This window comes from Herpailurus yagouaroundi, unplaced genomic scaffold (assembly GCF_014898765.1).
Source record: "Herpailurus yagouaroundi ecotype Mexico unplaced genomic scaffold, PumYag 215, whole genome shotgun sequence".
NCBI classification, from domain to species: Eukaryota; Metazoa; Chordata; class Mammalia; order Carnivora; family Felidae; genus Herpailurus; species Herpailurus yagouaroundi.
In genome coordinates this window covers 3,870,682-3,884,674 of record NW_024412446.1, presented here as the reverse complement: position 1 = coordinate 3,884,674, position 13,993 = coordinate 3,870,682, and the positions used below count along the sequence as shown (strand labels likewise).

The window sequence follows — 13,993 nt, the reverse complement described above, 5'->3', positions numbered from 1 at the left end:
GGTTTGGCTCCCGGGGACTTTATCTCCATTCCTCGGCCAGCCCAGCTCCTTCCCGGCATGCCCCGCTCCTGCGAGCCGCCCGCGAGTCCCGCGCCCGGACTTTGCCATCGGCGGGGCCGGGCGGCCGGAGCGTCCCCGGGATGCGTCCTGCGGCCGCGGCCTGAGGTGGGTGGGCCTCGCCGCGCCCCGGAGCGGCGGCAGGGAGGGCGTCCGGCCCGCCGGGGTCCCGGGGCCCGGAGATGGGGGCCGATGGCGGGAAAGGGGGGGGGGGGCGGACCGGCGGCACCTTTGTTGGGGCCGCGGAGCCCGCGCGCTGCACCCCGGGCGCCCACAAGTTGGGCAAAGTGGGACTCCGCGCCTGGGAGCCCTGCGAGCCTCGCGCCGGGCCGGGCCGGGGGTCCCTTCTTCCGACCTGGGTGTTGGGACGGGTGTTCCCGGCAGGGGGAAGGAAGGAGGCGGAGGCTCGGGGCTGTTTTATCCTGGTGGATTTAGAGCCCCTTGGCGGTGAAGAGGGTGGGGGTGGGGGACACACACACACACACACACACACACACACACACACACACACCAAGAAACCGAGACCTACCCACACGCTTACACAAAGACAGAGAAAGAGACAAAAACTTATCCTGAAACACACAGAAAAATACACGGAGAAAAAGAGAAACACACTCTGACACAACGCTCCGAGAAAGGCCGCAAAAACTCAGAACGCTCTTACGGACTGAGAGAAACACACTCAGGACGTCCACAGGAAGCCAGGAAACAAAGCGGGTGGTCTTGGGAGGCCACGGTTCCGGGGGGGGGGGGGGTGGGGGGGGGTGGGTGGGGGGGGGGGGGGGGTAAGATGCCTGGAGAGGAAAATGGAGAAACACAGAGACACAGAAATGAGAGAAAAGAAAAAGGGCTAAAGGAGGTAGCCCTTCAGGAGGGACAGTGTAGAGAAACACACATCTAGAGAAATTGAGGCAGACGCTGAGAATTACCCTCCCCACCCCCTTCCCCACCCCCCACCCCCACCTCCCATGGGAGATACAGAAATAAAAGAGACAGACCCCAGCCTTCTCAGCCTCTTGAGCAGGTGAGTTCCAGGTGGTAGGACAGCTCTGTGAAACCTTTGAGAAAGGCCTCCTTGGCACTTTGAGCCAGCCAAGTCCCTATGTTGTCCACCTGGCAACCTCCTACTCATCCTTCAAAACCCAGCTCAAACAACATCTGCCCTGGGAAGAAGGCTTTCGCAGAAAATATCATACAAGTAGAGTTACCTCTTGTCCGTGTTCTCTGCATGTGACACAGCACAGGAGCTGAGCTGGGGAAGTGGTTGACCGGCAAACAGAAAACATGTGTCCATTTGTACACCTGTTTCTCAGCTCCTCAAGGTTTGGGGTTCGTGTCTCAATTATCTCCAATCTTCAGAATCCAGCCTAGTGCTTGGTGCCTAGTAGATACTTATTGAATGCCAACTGGGAACGTTCAAACCGTCTGAGGCATGTAGTATAGAATAAGTTCTGCATCATCCTGGGATCATAGGAACGCCTAGACCAAGGCCCCTCTTGTGCAGATGGAGAAATTAAAGCCCAGACAGGGGAAGAGACTTGCTCAAAGGCACACTAGTAGGAGCCTGCAATGAATACATAGTTCTCTGAGATGCCCTCGTTCCTCTGCCTGAGTCTCAGATAGGTGTGGAAGAACCCCCTGAATGAGAACAGACAATAGGCAATGAACATGTTACCATCAGTTGTAAGTTTCCAACACGAAAAGTGACAGTCAAATGCCTTTCCACAATGTTTAGAATCTTCTTCCCTTCTTAGAAAGGTGACGGGAGGTGGATGCCCAGCCCAGTTTAAGTGAATGGGTTTCTGCTTTCAGACTACAGAACCTTGGACAAATTACTTAACCTTCCTGAACCTGTTTTCTCAACTGTAAAATGGGAATACTAATACCTACCTCAGGATTGTTAGAAGAGTTAACACACAAAGTGCCAGGCACAGAGTAGACTCTCAGTAAATGCAATCCTGCCCTTCTTAGGAGGGTATTCTCTCCTGCACTTGGTGTAGATGTGAAAACAACGGTGTTAGTTATGATGTTTCCTTTTGTGCAGATTTGAAAAGCCAACCTGGTCCAGCAGGTGGCAAACTCTTAATTAGACAAAAGGCAGATTTGGGACATGACATAAAATGCATCTCGTTTCTGTTCAGGCCCTCAGGTCTCTGCAGGTGACTTGGGGAGAACCTGGCTCTCCGCACCCCCCCCCCCCAGGTAGGATCCCGCTGCCCCACTCTCTTTTGCTGCTTCTTTACCAAGGCCTGCTCTGCCCTTGTGTCCTTCAAGATTTAGCTCCTGCTGGGGACGTGACTGGGACCGAGGGAGCCACCCAGAAGCATGGAGACTGTGGTGATTGTCGCCATAGGTGTGCTGGCCACCATCTTCCTGGCCTCATTTGCAGCCTTGGTGGTGGTTTGCAGGCAGCGTTACTGCCGGCCTCGAGACCTGTTGCAGCGCTATGATTCCAAGTAAGTGGGCCCGGGGAGGGGAAGGGAGGAGAGGTGGGTCCTGCCAGGGGCTCCAACAGCAGAAAAAACAGAGAGGAGCCCAAGGAGTTTGGTGGTGGACAACTCTAGCTCAGCTTTTTGTCTCTAAAATGGTGCCCGAAGGCTCCCTTTCCAAGAAAGACCTCGGAGCTTAGCAATGTCCTGAGCCTTCTCTGACTCTGTCACTGAGTTAAGGAGAAAGTGACCGAACGGGCTCACCTACCACAAAGGTGCGGCCATCTATCCAGAAGTGGCCACTTCCCTTAGCATTTGAATACATCCAGCTTCTTTCCAGCCAAACTCGTAGGAACGGAGATCCCAGGCCTGCATTCCAGCCACACATGGAAGCAGCAGATACTGGGTTGTGTGAAATCCCAGCAGAGGACTGTCTCCCTCTTTGCACGGATTTCTTCATGATGCGTTTTGTGTGCAGTCTATTTTGTGAGCATGATCTAGTTTTCCGTTTAGGGGTGTTTTAACGGATCGACCCTTGAGGGACCATGGCAGGTCACCCTTAGTTTCTCTTATCCCTCTGTCTGAATCCTATCAGCATCTCTGTTAAGAGGTAGATAATTTGTAAATGCCCGTTTATATGGCCCAGGAAAGTTCTGCTATTCAACGGAATTCTCTGGCATCCCTGTTGTAAAGTCAGTGTTGTGATTCCTCCCACTTCTCCAGTAGAACGAGGAGGGGGTAGGACCAAAGTCCTTCCCGACAGTAATTCTGCAGACCAGGTAGGTTTGGGTAATAGGAACTTCGGCTTCTCTGGAAAAGGTAGGCTTGAAGGAAAAATGGGTTTAAGAAGGCTGTTATTTTGTGCTGAAGGAGCATCCCTGTCTGACACATCTCTGCCTCCTATGGCTGTGGCCCTGCCCTTTCTCTTAGTGGCTCATTTCATTCTGCTTCAGCTGTCCTTAGTGCCCTGCCTGCCTCTGTGACCCATGTCTAGCCACGTGCCCCACCCGCACCTGCGGTCCCACTAAGGTTAAATGTGGCTCCAGGACCAAGGGGTCACTGCTTTAACTTGCTAACTTTTTACATCCTGTTGGGGGATATGTGGGCCTCGGTGAGGAGAGGGTCAGCGATGGTCACCCATCGCGAAACCCCTCACCTGGGCATTTCCTTCCAGGCCCATTGTGGACCTCATCGGTGCCATGGAGACCCAGTCGGAGCCGTCTGAGTTGGAACTGGACGATGTGGTCATCACCAACCCCCACATCGAGGCCATTCTGGAGAACGAAGACTGGATCGAAGATGCCTCGTAAGGCCTTGGGGACCGCGGACCGCGTACTTCCTTCAGTCCCCTGGAGATGGCACATGGGCCTCTGGGTGCCCTTTTCTAGGTTCCTTTGCCACAGCACTTGACCAGGCATCCGGGAGCACTGAGTCACTTACAGCTCTTTCCCGGCCCTCAGCATCGGGGGGTAGAGAATCAGATTGTTATGACAGTGTTTGTCCTTCCTCCCCCCATTCTGTAGATCTAAACACTGAGGCCCATAGACGTGTGGCAGAGGTTGTTACAGAGTCACCTTGATGTGCTTGGGTTATCCTTAGGGGGCCTGTGAATTTGACACCCAGGCTCCAGGGATGCAGCCTTTGTCTCCAGGATCCCTCAGGGATCTCTCCATCCGGCAGGAGCCTCTACATGTTGAGAAGTGTGTGCCACTCTGTGCCATTGTCATTCACCAGCAGACGTGTGGGGGACATTGCATGTAGGACACTGGGCCAGTTAGTGCAGCTGTTAGGAATTCTACTAAATACGCTATCTCCGAAACGTTAGTGGGTCTCTGCACAGCGCCGTGGGCACACACAGGAGGCGATGTCTAGAGTTGCCTGGGGTGGGGAGGTGGAGGTGGCTTTCATGAAGGCTGTCCCGGAGTGAGTGCCTTTTGACCTGGGCCTTGAAAGATGAGGTGCTCAAGAGGCTGAGAATAAGGGGAAAGTCACACGGGGTGGAAGGAACAGTGTCAGAAGCTCAGAACTCTCAGAAAGCATGCCTTGAGAGGTGAGTGCTGCCTGGGAGAGTGGGCTGGATACGGGAGGGGAAGGGAAAGGAAAGAAGGTTCCTCCTCATGTAGCTGGTGGACCTGTTCAGTTTAACCCTGAGGCAGTCCTGCTCTCGGTGGTGTCCCGGTGGGTCAGAGCTACATGAGGAGCCGAGCTGGTGGCCGGAGCCAGGTGGGCCTGCAAGAAGGAGCACTGACAGATTCTTCTTGTCTCCCCAGGGGTCTCATGTCCCACTGCATTGCCATCTTGAAGGTAATACTTTTGGATTTCCCATGAGATAAGGGGGTGGAGGGGCTCACCAAATCACCCCTGTGCCCACACTCTTTTTTTTTTTTTTTTCTTTTTAACATTTATTTGTTTTTTTGAGAGACAGAGAGAGGGCGGGGCAGGGGCAGACAGGGAGAGGGAGACGCAGAATCGGAAGCAGGCTCCAGGCCCCGAGCTGTCAGCACAGAGCCTGATGTGGGGCTCGAACTCACAAACCGTGAGATCATGACCTGAGCCGAAGTCAGATGCTCAACCGATTGAGCCACCCAGGGGCCTCTGTGCCCAGACTCTTGAAGGGCATCTTAGGAAGGGCCCTGAACCCATGCAAGAAGGTTTTTAAACATGCCTGACGCTTGGGATTTCTGCTGTTTCCACTCCCTCCTGGGTGGTCTGTTATACGCGAGCATTCTCAAGACCCTTTAAAGGTTTTATTTCACCTGGTCCTGCTAATACAGTGGCCTGTGAGAAAGGCCACATACGTGGTCACTGGCCACATTTTCACCAATTGGGGAAGGCAGTGTGCCCGAGTGTGTGTAGCTGCTAAGGGGGAGTGGGCTCCCCAGCTTCTCTCTGGGCACTTTCCTTCATTAACAGAGAGCTCAGCCCTTTGCTCAGTGAGTTGAATTCTGTATCTGGACTTCCCCAGTTACTAGAAAGTCCTTCATTGGCCCTCTCTGGCTAGGACGGTAGTCAGCCACATGGGACGGTCGGTGGTGTTGAAAAATCCAAACCATGAGTATTGTACTTGAAGGCAGATTTTTTTCTTCTAATTCCTGCAGCCTCCATGATTGGGTGGAAAATTGCATCCAGTTTGTGTTTTGGCTAGTTTTTATAGTTTGGGGTAATTTTTATATTGTTAGCATTTTTTTTTTAATTTTTTTTTTCAACATTTTTATTTTATTTTTGGGACAGAGAGAGACAGAGCATGAACAGGGGAGGGGCAGAGAGAGAGAGGGAGACACAGAATCGGAAACAGGCTCCAGGCTCTGAGCCATCAGCCCAGAGCCCGACGCGGGGCTCGAACTCACGGACCGCGAGATCGTGACCTGGCTGAAGTCGGACGCTTAACCGACTGCGCCACCCAGGCGCCCCTGTTAGCATTTTTTCTTAATGATTGTCTTGTCTCCTACAGTTTTAAAAAAAATTTTTTTTTAACATTTATTTATTATTGAGAGACAGAGAGAGACAGACATGAGCATGGGAGGGGCTAAGAGACGGGGAGACACAGAATCCTAAGCAGACTCCAGGTTCTGAGCTGTCAGCACAGAGCCTGACGTGGGGCTCAAACTCACAAACCGAGAGATCATGACCTGAGCCGAGACCAAGAGTCAGACTCTTAACCGGCTGTGCCACTCAGGTGCCCCAGCATTTGGTTTTTTAATCCTTGTGTGATAAGAATAATATTGAAATATTTGGTCAGTTGCAGATATTGGCAGTTTCTTCATCGCGTAACCTGGGAAACTACAACCTTTATCTTTTTGTCCAGTAATTATTCAAGATTTCAGAAACAGCCCATGTTTTCTCCGGTGTCATTCAGTACAGATAGGATGATGTCTTTCGTCCCACGTCTCCTGTAGCTGTCTCTACTGGGGGACAAAGGAGTGTCTACTAGGAAATTGTCCTAGGGTCCAGGATTATTTAATTCCAAGACGCTCTTTGGGTGTAGATATGGTTACAGACAGGTCTAATGACTAGAGCAATTATACCATATTCATTTCCCATCTCCCAGCTAGCATGTGTCCTGGTACCAGGTTTTGTCCCCGTCCCTGCCTATGACACCTGAGCTGGGGAATAAGTCAGCAGCAGGAAGGAGTCTTACTGGATTGGAATCAATGGTCCAGCCTGAGATTCTCAGATCCAAGGAGAGGGGAGAGGCCCTGGGGTCTGAAGGCCCTTTTGGTTGGCCACCTGCCCTTGAGTCCCTGTGGTGGGGACTTGCAGGAGGGGCCTAGGCTCTCTCCTGGGTGAGCTCTTGGCCTTCTTTCTACCCTCTTTTCCAGCCCCAAGTAGGCGGCATGGCACTTACTTGCCAGGGACAGAAGGAAGCACATCCAGGTTCTAACATCGGGGAGGTGTGGAAGCGGGGAACCAAGCTTTTGGGGGTGGCCAGCACTGTTGATGGATGAGAAAGGCCTCAGGCGGTAGTCATGCCTTTTTCCTGCTTTTTCTGAAGACTCATTCGCCATGGCCGTGTTGACAAACGTGGTGTCACCCCAGATAATTGTTGAACTAAGTGCTGCTTTTGGAGGATGTGCTTCAAGGGGACAGTTGTCCTTTGTCCAGCTGTGTTCCTGAGGGTGCCCCACTGGGGAGATCTAGCCTTCTGGAAGACTAAACCATGAGGTGAAAGAATAGAAAGAGAAAGTAGGTTTTTCCCCCTAAACGACAAGGCGAAATTAGAGCACATGATTTTTCTTAGACAGATTAATTCAGCTTAGACTTCTCTAAGCCGAAACCGTGACCCTGATCTCAGCTTCCCACCCCTCCCTCCTCGCTGGACGGCGCCCTTGGCTTTTGCCGCTTCCATCCCATTTCTCTCGTCCGTGTGCTTTTCACTCAGTTTGCCCACTAGGTTAGGGGTCCCTGGTGTGGGATGGAACCCAAGGCAGGGGCCATATTTGTTTGTGGGGGCAGCAGAAACTCTTGGGGGAGCTGGAGCGCCCCCCCCCCAGTCACCCCTCCCCTCCCTGCTGTGTTAGATTTGTCACACTCTGACAGAAAAACTTGTTGCCATGACAATGGGCTCCGGGGCCAAGATGAAGACCTCAGCCAGTGTCAGTGACATCATCGTGGTGGCCAAGCGGATCAGCCCCAGGTGAGCTGGTGGGCCTTGAGGTCCCCACCCTCTGCGGGGAGTGGGGGGATGGGGAGGAGGGAGGGACCGGAAGCTGAGGTGGCAGGCGGGCCAGGCTCCTCGAGGAAACTACATAGGTCACTTCAGTTACAGGCGTCCCAGACATTTACAGAGCATCCAGGAAGGTTTAGATTCTCAGAGACCAAGCCAGGGTTTAGATACTTGTCTCACACAGTGCCCCTCCGCCTCCCACGGGCCTCCTCCTCTGGTTGGCTTTTCGGGGAATTCTAGCATGTGACTAGGGCCGACTCTTCTAGTCCATTCTGCAGATCCCACTGTGTCTGCTGCCTCTCCCTCAGCCCCACACCAGCTGGGGCTGCCTGCCTTCCCTTCCTCCCAGGCTCTGGGCCAGGAAGCACATTTCCCACCGGTGTCCACACCCTCGTGCAGCGACCATGCCCCACCCTGCCCTATCTGTACTGGAGACCAGTTTCAGGGACCTGCTCCTTGCCACTTCCCTGTCAACCCCTGGCCCAGCCAGGGCCCAGCCAGCAGCCTCCAGGACTGGGTGTGGGGACGGGGGGAAGAGAAGCCATACCTCATTCAGATCTCCCAAATGCCAGGCTGCCTGCAAAACCCCACGTGGGAGGCAACCGGCAGGACTGTAGTCAACAACTACACCCCCTCGTTTGGGCTTGACTTTGTCAAGTATAAAGCCCTTTTCTTAGGGAGAAGGGTGGTACTGGGTTTGTGCTGCCATCTGGTGGCTGGTATGTGGATGTGCCTGAGTCGGGAGTTGGCCAGGTCCAGGATGTTTTCTCAATCAGCCAAGCAGCCTTACTGCCGGGACAGTGCCTCCACGTCCCCGGTTGGAATGGTGGCACTCCCTGTGAATTCCAGGGACTCTCGGTTTCCTGGTTGCCATGGCCTCGGCTAGATCACGAGGAACCAGCCCTCTGAAGGAATATGAGAGTTGGAGCACTTGAACTCTGTCCAGGGCGTTCAGTGAGTTGAGAAAGTAGGAAGGAGAAAATCCCAGGGAGGGACCCAGCTCAGAAGAGTTCTTGGCTTTTCTGAACTGGAGCTGTCCCGGGTGGGTGTAGCTGTGGGACTTGTACCAGCCTGGCCAGAAGGCCCTGCAGCCGAGGCCCTGGGCAAGCACCAGGCATTCCTCTGGCCACCCCTTGTTAGTAGAGACTCTGCACTGCTCCTGTCTGCTGGACCTTCATCGTGCTTCCAGTCACTGCAAGAGCCACCCCTGGGGTCTGCGCAGTTCCTGTGATACCTGGTTGTCACGAGGAGGCATTGCCGGGAGCGGTGGGAGGAGGAAAGAGATGGAGATTTCTGGGGAGGAAGGAAGTCCCTGGGGCTGGGGATTAGCCCTGTTTGGAGAGGGGGTGTGTGTGGCGTTGCTCAGAGAGTGGACCTAACCTGGTGCACACTGGCCCGTCCTACTGAGCCCCTTGGGCTGCTTCCAGAATGTTCCCTGCCATAATTCAGTCAGTGCCCTTGCTTTATCTTTTTGCCTTTAACACTTCTTTCTTCATCTGGCCTTTTTTTGTCCCCATTGTTTTTCTTGCTCCATTTATTCCACATAAGTGTGTTGATAGCGTATTAGTTTCAAGGCGAGTGGCTTCAGCTCCAGGGCCCTACAGAGAAAGGGGCTGGCGAAGACGGCCGCTGATGTTCTTTGCGTTTCCTCACCAGCCCCTCAGCCCCGAGACAAGAACATTGGAGGGCATCTACCTATTTTCAAGTGCTTTTCAAAATCAAACAATGTATCATTGTTTTTTCTTCCTGACTACCACGCAGTCCAGGAGCGAGGATTTGGATGAAAATCTTGAACCGTGCAAATCAGAATGAATAGCAGCTCCTTTCTGAACTTGATTTAAAAAAAAAAAAAATTAACGATGAATTGTACCGTATGTAAAGGAAATCCACTGGAGCAGTTTGGACCCAAATTAAACTTGTAGGCTTTGTGTGTGTGTGTGTGTGTGTGTTCTATATAACTATATTTAACCTTTTTTAAAAAACACAATAGTAGTAAATACTTAACGGAAGTCAAAATGCAGAAATAGATTGGAAAGTGAGGGAACCCCAACTTCCACCGCACCCCAATCCCTGGCAGTAACACGATTGAATGCTGGGTATTCCTCCACACTGCTCAGCGGCTGCACTTCATAGCTTTTGTTTATTTACTTTCATGCCAGCGGATCCATCAAACTTTAGATGTCGTTTGGCAGTTTGCCCTCTTAATTTAGTAGCGTATCTTGAACATCATTCCAGAAGGGCGAGCTTAACACTTTTTAAAAACTATCGGGACTGAAACAAAACCCAAAAACAAAATACTCCCCAAATCGAGTATTCCTGTTCAAGTCTGTCTGAGAAGGCAAAAGCAGTTGGAGAAAAGAAACACTAAAGATTGGGGCTCTTCAGTATCAGAAGAGAAGATCGGGACAAAGAAAGGTAGAAATGGAGGAAGAACAGAAAAGGACACCAGGGAAGTGAACTACTGAAATCCTTTTGCCTCCCCACAGAGTGGACGATGTGGTGAAATCGATGTACCCTCCGTTGGACCCCAAACTCCTGGATGCGCGGTGAGGAGGGGGGGAGGGTCATTCGGTTTCTCACGCGAGAAGCTCACTGTTTTTATCACATCTGTGAGGTCCTCTGTCTGGGTTGTGGAGAAGGCTGCTGTATTGGGTTCCCAGGGCTGCAGGCCCCATTCATTTGAGTGTGAATGGTGATAGAGGCCCGGGCTCTTCCTGAAGCCTGGGATTAGGGGGAGCCAGTCTTAGACTTTGAATTTTTAGGATTAAACGTCTGGCCATGGTAAATCCTACCTGCACCTTCACTCCCTCCCCTTTCTCCCATCTGCCTCCACTCCCCCCAAAAAGCAGACATGCCCTAGCTGTGAGTGCTGCCCAGGGGGTGGGTGGGTGGGGCAGGTGGTAAGCAGGGCAAAGGATGGAAGGGACAGCTGGGCTCAAGCTGTGCTCACGTTCCGCAGGACGTACCCAAGACCCCCGCTTGTGATCCTCCCGTAGTACACTGAGTATACATTGGCTTTTGATGTTATACTCCTCTACCAGATGCAAACTCATTAGAACAAGCAGATTCTTTTGTCTCTTGGATTTACGTGAGCATTTCATAGATCTGCTGTGTGATGATTGCCAGACTGCAGTGATTACAGTGGCTCCCAGGGCTTCAGCTGGTTTTTCTGCCCTGCTCCCATGCTCCGCCCCGCTGTGTCTACGGGCTCAGAATCTGATACAGTCCCACCTGCATCATATACACTCACTCCATCAAAGATATTCTACAGTGAATCTTTCAATACTGGGAAAGAAAACACTCCTCCTCAGTTTGGTTTTCAATTAAATTTTGTTTTTAGAGTGGTCTAAACCAGCTCGGGGCCTTATTGATTCAAAATCAATAAGGGATGCCCCAGGCAGGGGTACGTCTATCGTGTTTTTAAGTGGGCAACAGTTGGGGAATGCGCTCATCCAATGGACTAGATCTGAATAGTCCTACAGAACACTCTTCTGGGAGATGTTAATAGGTGTGCTGCAGAAAACAGTCTCCACAGTCTTAAATGAGTTAGTGAGCCAGAGCACATTGTATTCTGTCCTTACAGCTTTATCACGCATGTTACAGGCTCAGAGAAGGCTTCAGTTAACGTTGTTTAACCCAGCCATGCCCAAATTTATTGGAGTGTGGAGCCATCTTTAAATCACCAACCTCCCGGGGAAGGGCCTCCAGTTTGGAGAACACCAGACCAGAGTCTGTCCATGTGGGCTTTGGTGCACAATCCCTCATTCCCTAGGGACACTGATCCTGCTGCCTTTTCTAGGACTACTGCCCTGCTCCTGTCTGTCAGTCATCTGGTGCTGGTGACCAGGAATGCCTGCCACCTGACCGGGGGCCTGGACTGGATCGACCAGTCACTGTCTGCTGCGGAGGAACACCTGGAAGTCCTTCGAGAAGCAGCCTTGGCTTCTGAGACAGATAAAGGCCTCCCAGGCCCTGAAGGGTTCCTGCAGGAGCAGTCGGCCATTTAGTGCCTGCTGGCCAGCCTGCCGCCGTCCCTGGGTGGCTCAGTGGACCTTCCGCTTCTCCCCATAGCGTGAGTTCTCGGGGGTTCAGCTGTACGTGCCGAGCTGATGCCTCTGCTGCAGTAGCAAATGCTGACTGGCGAGTGGCAGTCTAACACCGCGGTTCCAGGAGACGGCTTGCACCGTCTGCACAGCAGAGCCTTAGAGACTGGTAGACCGGCAGCTTTATTTAGCCCACCTAGTGTTTTCAAGAAAATTGAGCCACCATCTAGAAATCACAGGGTTTCGCCCTGAAATCAGAGTTTCTGGCTTCTCTTAAACAATCCGAAGATAAGGCAACTCTGAAATGCATCTGCAGAAGACAATCATCTTGAACTCAGTGGGAGTTGTGTCTTTTGACAGGGCTTGTACTCGCTCTCTCTCTCTCACTCGCCTGGTCTGTTTCATTTGTATTATCTGCCCTGTCCCTGGGGCATCTGAGTCCCTCTTCCCCTTCCCAGGTTTGCCTTTGAAAGTGAGCAACGAGTTGATTTTTCCTTGTCATTGGGCCTGCAATTTTACCTACCTACCACTAGGAGGACAGTACACTTACACTTAGACTTCTGTCAAGCGAGTGGTTATTGACTCATTCGAACGTATGGGGTGCAGTGCGATGTATTTGAGAAGTCAGGGTGGGAGAAGGGAGCCTGAGAGTCCTGAGGACACATTGTGCATATGACCCAAAAAGAGGTATTTCAAGACCCTTCAGAGTTTAGGCGGAAGTGAAGATCCCACCATAAAGTAGTTTCCACATGAGCAATGATATCCGTGAAGGTTGTATTCCCCCTTTCTTTTGGTTTCTGTTTGTTTTTGCAAATATTGAAAGACAAGGGGCATTTTTATGACATGAGACCTTTGTGGGACCCAGAATCCCAATCATATAGTCCAGACATACATCCGAGTTGCTTAATTGCCATCATAAGCATATAGGAGAGCCGGAAGTACTTTGCTTCTCCCAGGATCTCAGAGCCAATGTTTCTCTTGGGAGACAAGGCTCTGGCTTGGGAGCTGCCTTAGTTCATATGCTGTGCTGTTTGGCATGTTTGGATTTCCGAGTCTGGTCCCATTTCATTTTCTGTGTGCTAACTCGTCAGCAGATGCCTCTGTCTGGTTCTAGAGAACCAGGAGCCCATATTTCCAAGATCAAGATTGGAGCCTTGTTTGTCACTGAAATGTCCCATTGGGCACAGTCCATTTTCTCCTGGAAAGCAGGATGCTTCTGTGTACGGGTTCCCACCTGGGAAATGGAGTCAGGAGAGGAAAGCTTGGGTCAGCTCGCTGTGGACTGATGATGGATTCCTGACTGCAGGGCCACCTTATTGGATTGTCCATTCCCATCAGCTCTGAACGCATGCTAAGTAGCTAACTTGTCCTGCTGGTAGGGTGTGAATGGGGAACTTCCTCAAGGCCACTTTGAATTTTCCATGTCATGGCCTCCACAAACAGACATCCACAGTCCTCCTGTTGTTTATTTTCCCTTCCTTTCAAAAACCTACATTCACAATGAGATTGGAAACCACTTTCTGCTAAGGGGTTGCAATGGCTGCCACAGGTATAAATGTCCCTGCCTTTGAACCTGGGTCAGAGCCCTAAGCCAAAGAGGGACAGCCCCAAATTGGCATCTCAAATACCACCCAGCAGGTGTGGGGGCGGGGGGTGGAGGTGAAGTTTCCCAGCATCCCTGAAGCAACGCCTGCTGTCGCCAACCTTCTGTGAGCCCTGGCCAGTCCTGGCGCCTCCCTGAATCCCTGGGTCGCTGCAAGGAGAGGTTGCTGAACGCCTGGGCAGTGTCTGTTGGACTGCAAGATCTCCGATCTGGCCACTGCGTGGTTTCTCTTTTGTCTCCAATGCAGGACAAATAAGTCTCTGGATAAGGTGGGTGTTGATTGAGGTGAAAGCACCATCTGGGGGAGGAGGCCTCCCTGCTCCTCTTGGCCCTTTGCGAGTTGGCCGAAGTTACCTTCTCCAAGAGGGCCAGGTTGGTGAGCACGGGGCACCCAGCCTGGTGTGGTTTCCCAGGGGATGGACGCGTCCCAGGTCCCCGGTTCGCTAGTGGCTTTGTGCATGGTGGTAGCTCTCCTGTGACACACACCACCCCTTGCCCTGCCTGGAGTAAGAGCGTCAGACTCAGATTGTGAAGACGGAATGACTCAGGGTTGGCATGGAGTGTGAGATGAGTAAGATCTTCAAACTCAAAACAGTTAGGTTCAAATTTGGACTCTGTCATTTACTGTGTAAACTTGGACAAGTTCCTTAACCTCTCTGGTCCTTAGCTTTCTCATCTATAAAATCAAGGCTCCTTA

At 52.0% G+C, this 13,993-nt stretch overlaps 2 protein-coding genes and 1 long non-coding RNA gene across 7 annotated transcripts in view; 2 read left to right on the top strand and 1 right to left on the bottom strand.

Annotated features, from left to right (window-relative positions):
- LOC121017144 (uncharacterized) overlaps positions 1-769 on the bottom strand; it is a 19,738-nt gene extending 18,969 nt beyond the window's left edge. For all 3 annotated transcript variants that reach the window (XR_005784640.1, XR_005784641.1, XR_005784642.1), the window contains exon 1: positions 287-769. This is a non-coding gene — a long non-coding RNA (uncharacterized LOC121017144). The remainder of the gene's footprint in view (positions 1-286) is intronic.
- Positions 23-13,993, top strand: TMEM98 (transmembrane protein 98). 2 transcript variants are annotated; one of them, XM_040455233.1, is made up of 7 exons: positions 23-165; positions 2,332-2,513; positions 3,661-3,792; positions 4,757-4,790; positions 7,505-7,620; positions 10,137-10,196; positions 11,450-11,657. In XM_040455233.1, exons 2-7 carry the CDS (start codon positions 2,383-2,385, stop codon positions 11,655-11,657), a joined length of 681 nt encoding a protein of 226 aa, XP_040311167.1. In that variant the 5' UTR covers positions 23-165; positions 2,332-2,382. The 2 variants fall into 2 exon arrangements, with proteins under 2 accessions (XP_040311167.1, XP_040311168.1); XM_040455234.1 differs by lacking the exon at positions 23-165 and having other exon boundaries at positions 2,383-2,513; positions 11,450-13,993.
- SPACA3 (sperm acrosome associated 3) overlaps positions 13,458-13,993 on the top strand; it is a 36,778-nt gene continuing 36,242 nt past the window's right edge. Inside the window, exon 1 of one of the 2 annotated variants that reach the window (XM_040455236.1) lies at positions 13,458-13,565. The gene's annotated coding sequence lies outside the window, so the exon portion shown is untranslated. The remainder of the gene's footprint in view (positions 13,566-13,993) is intronic. The other variant, XM_040455239.1, reaches the window with a different exon arrangement.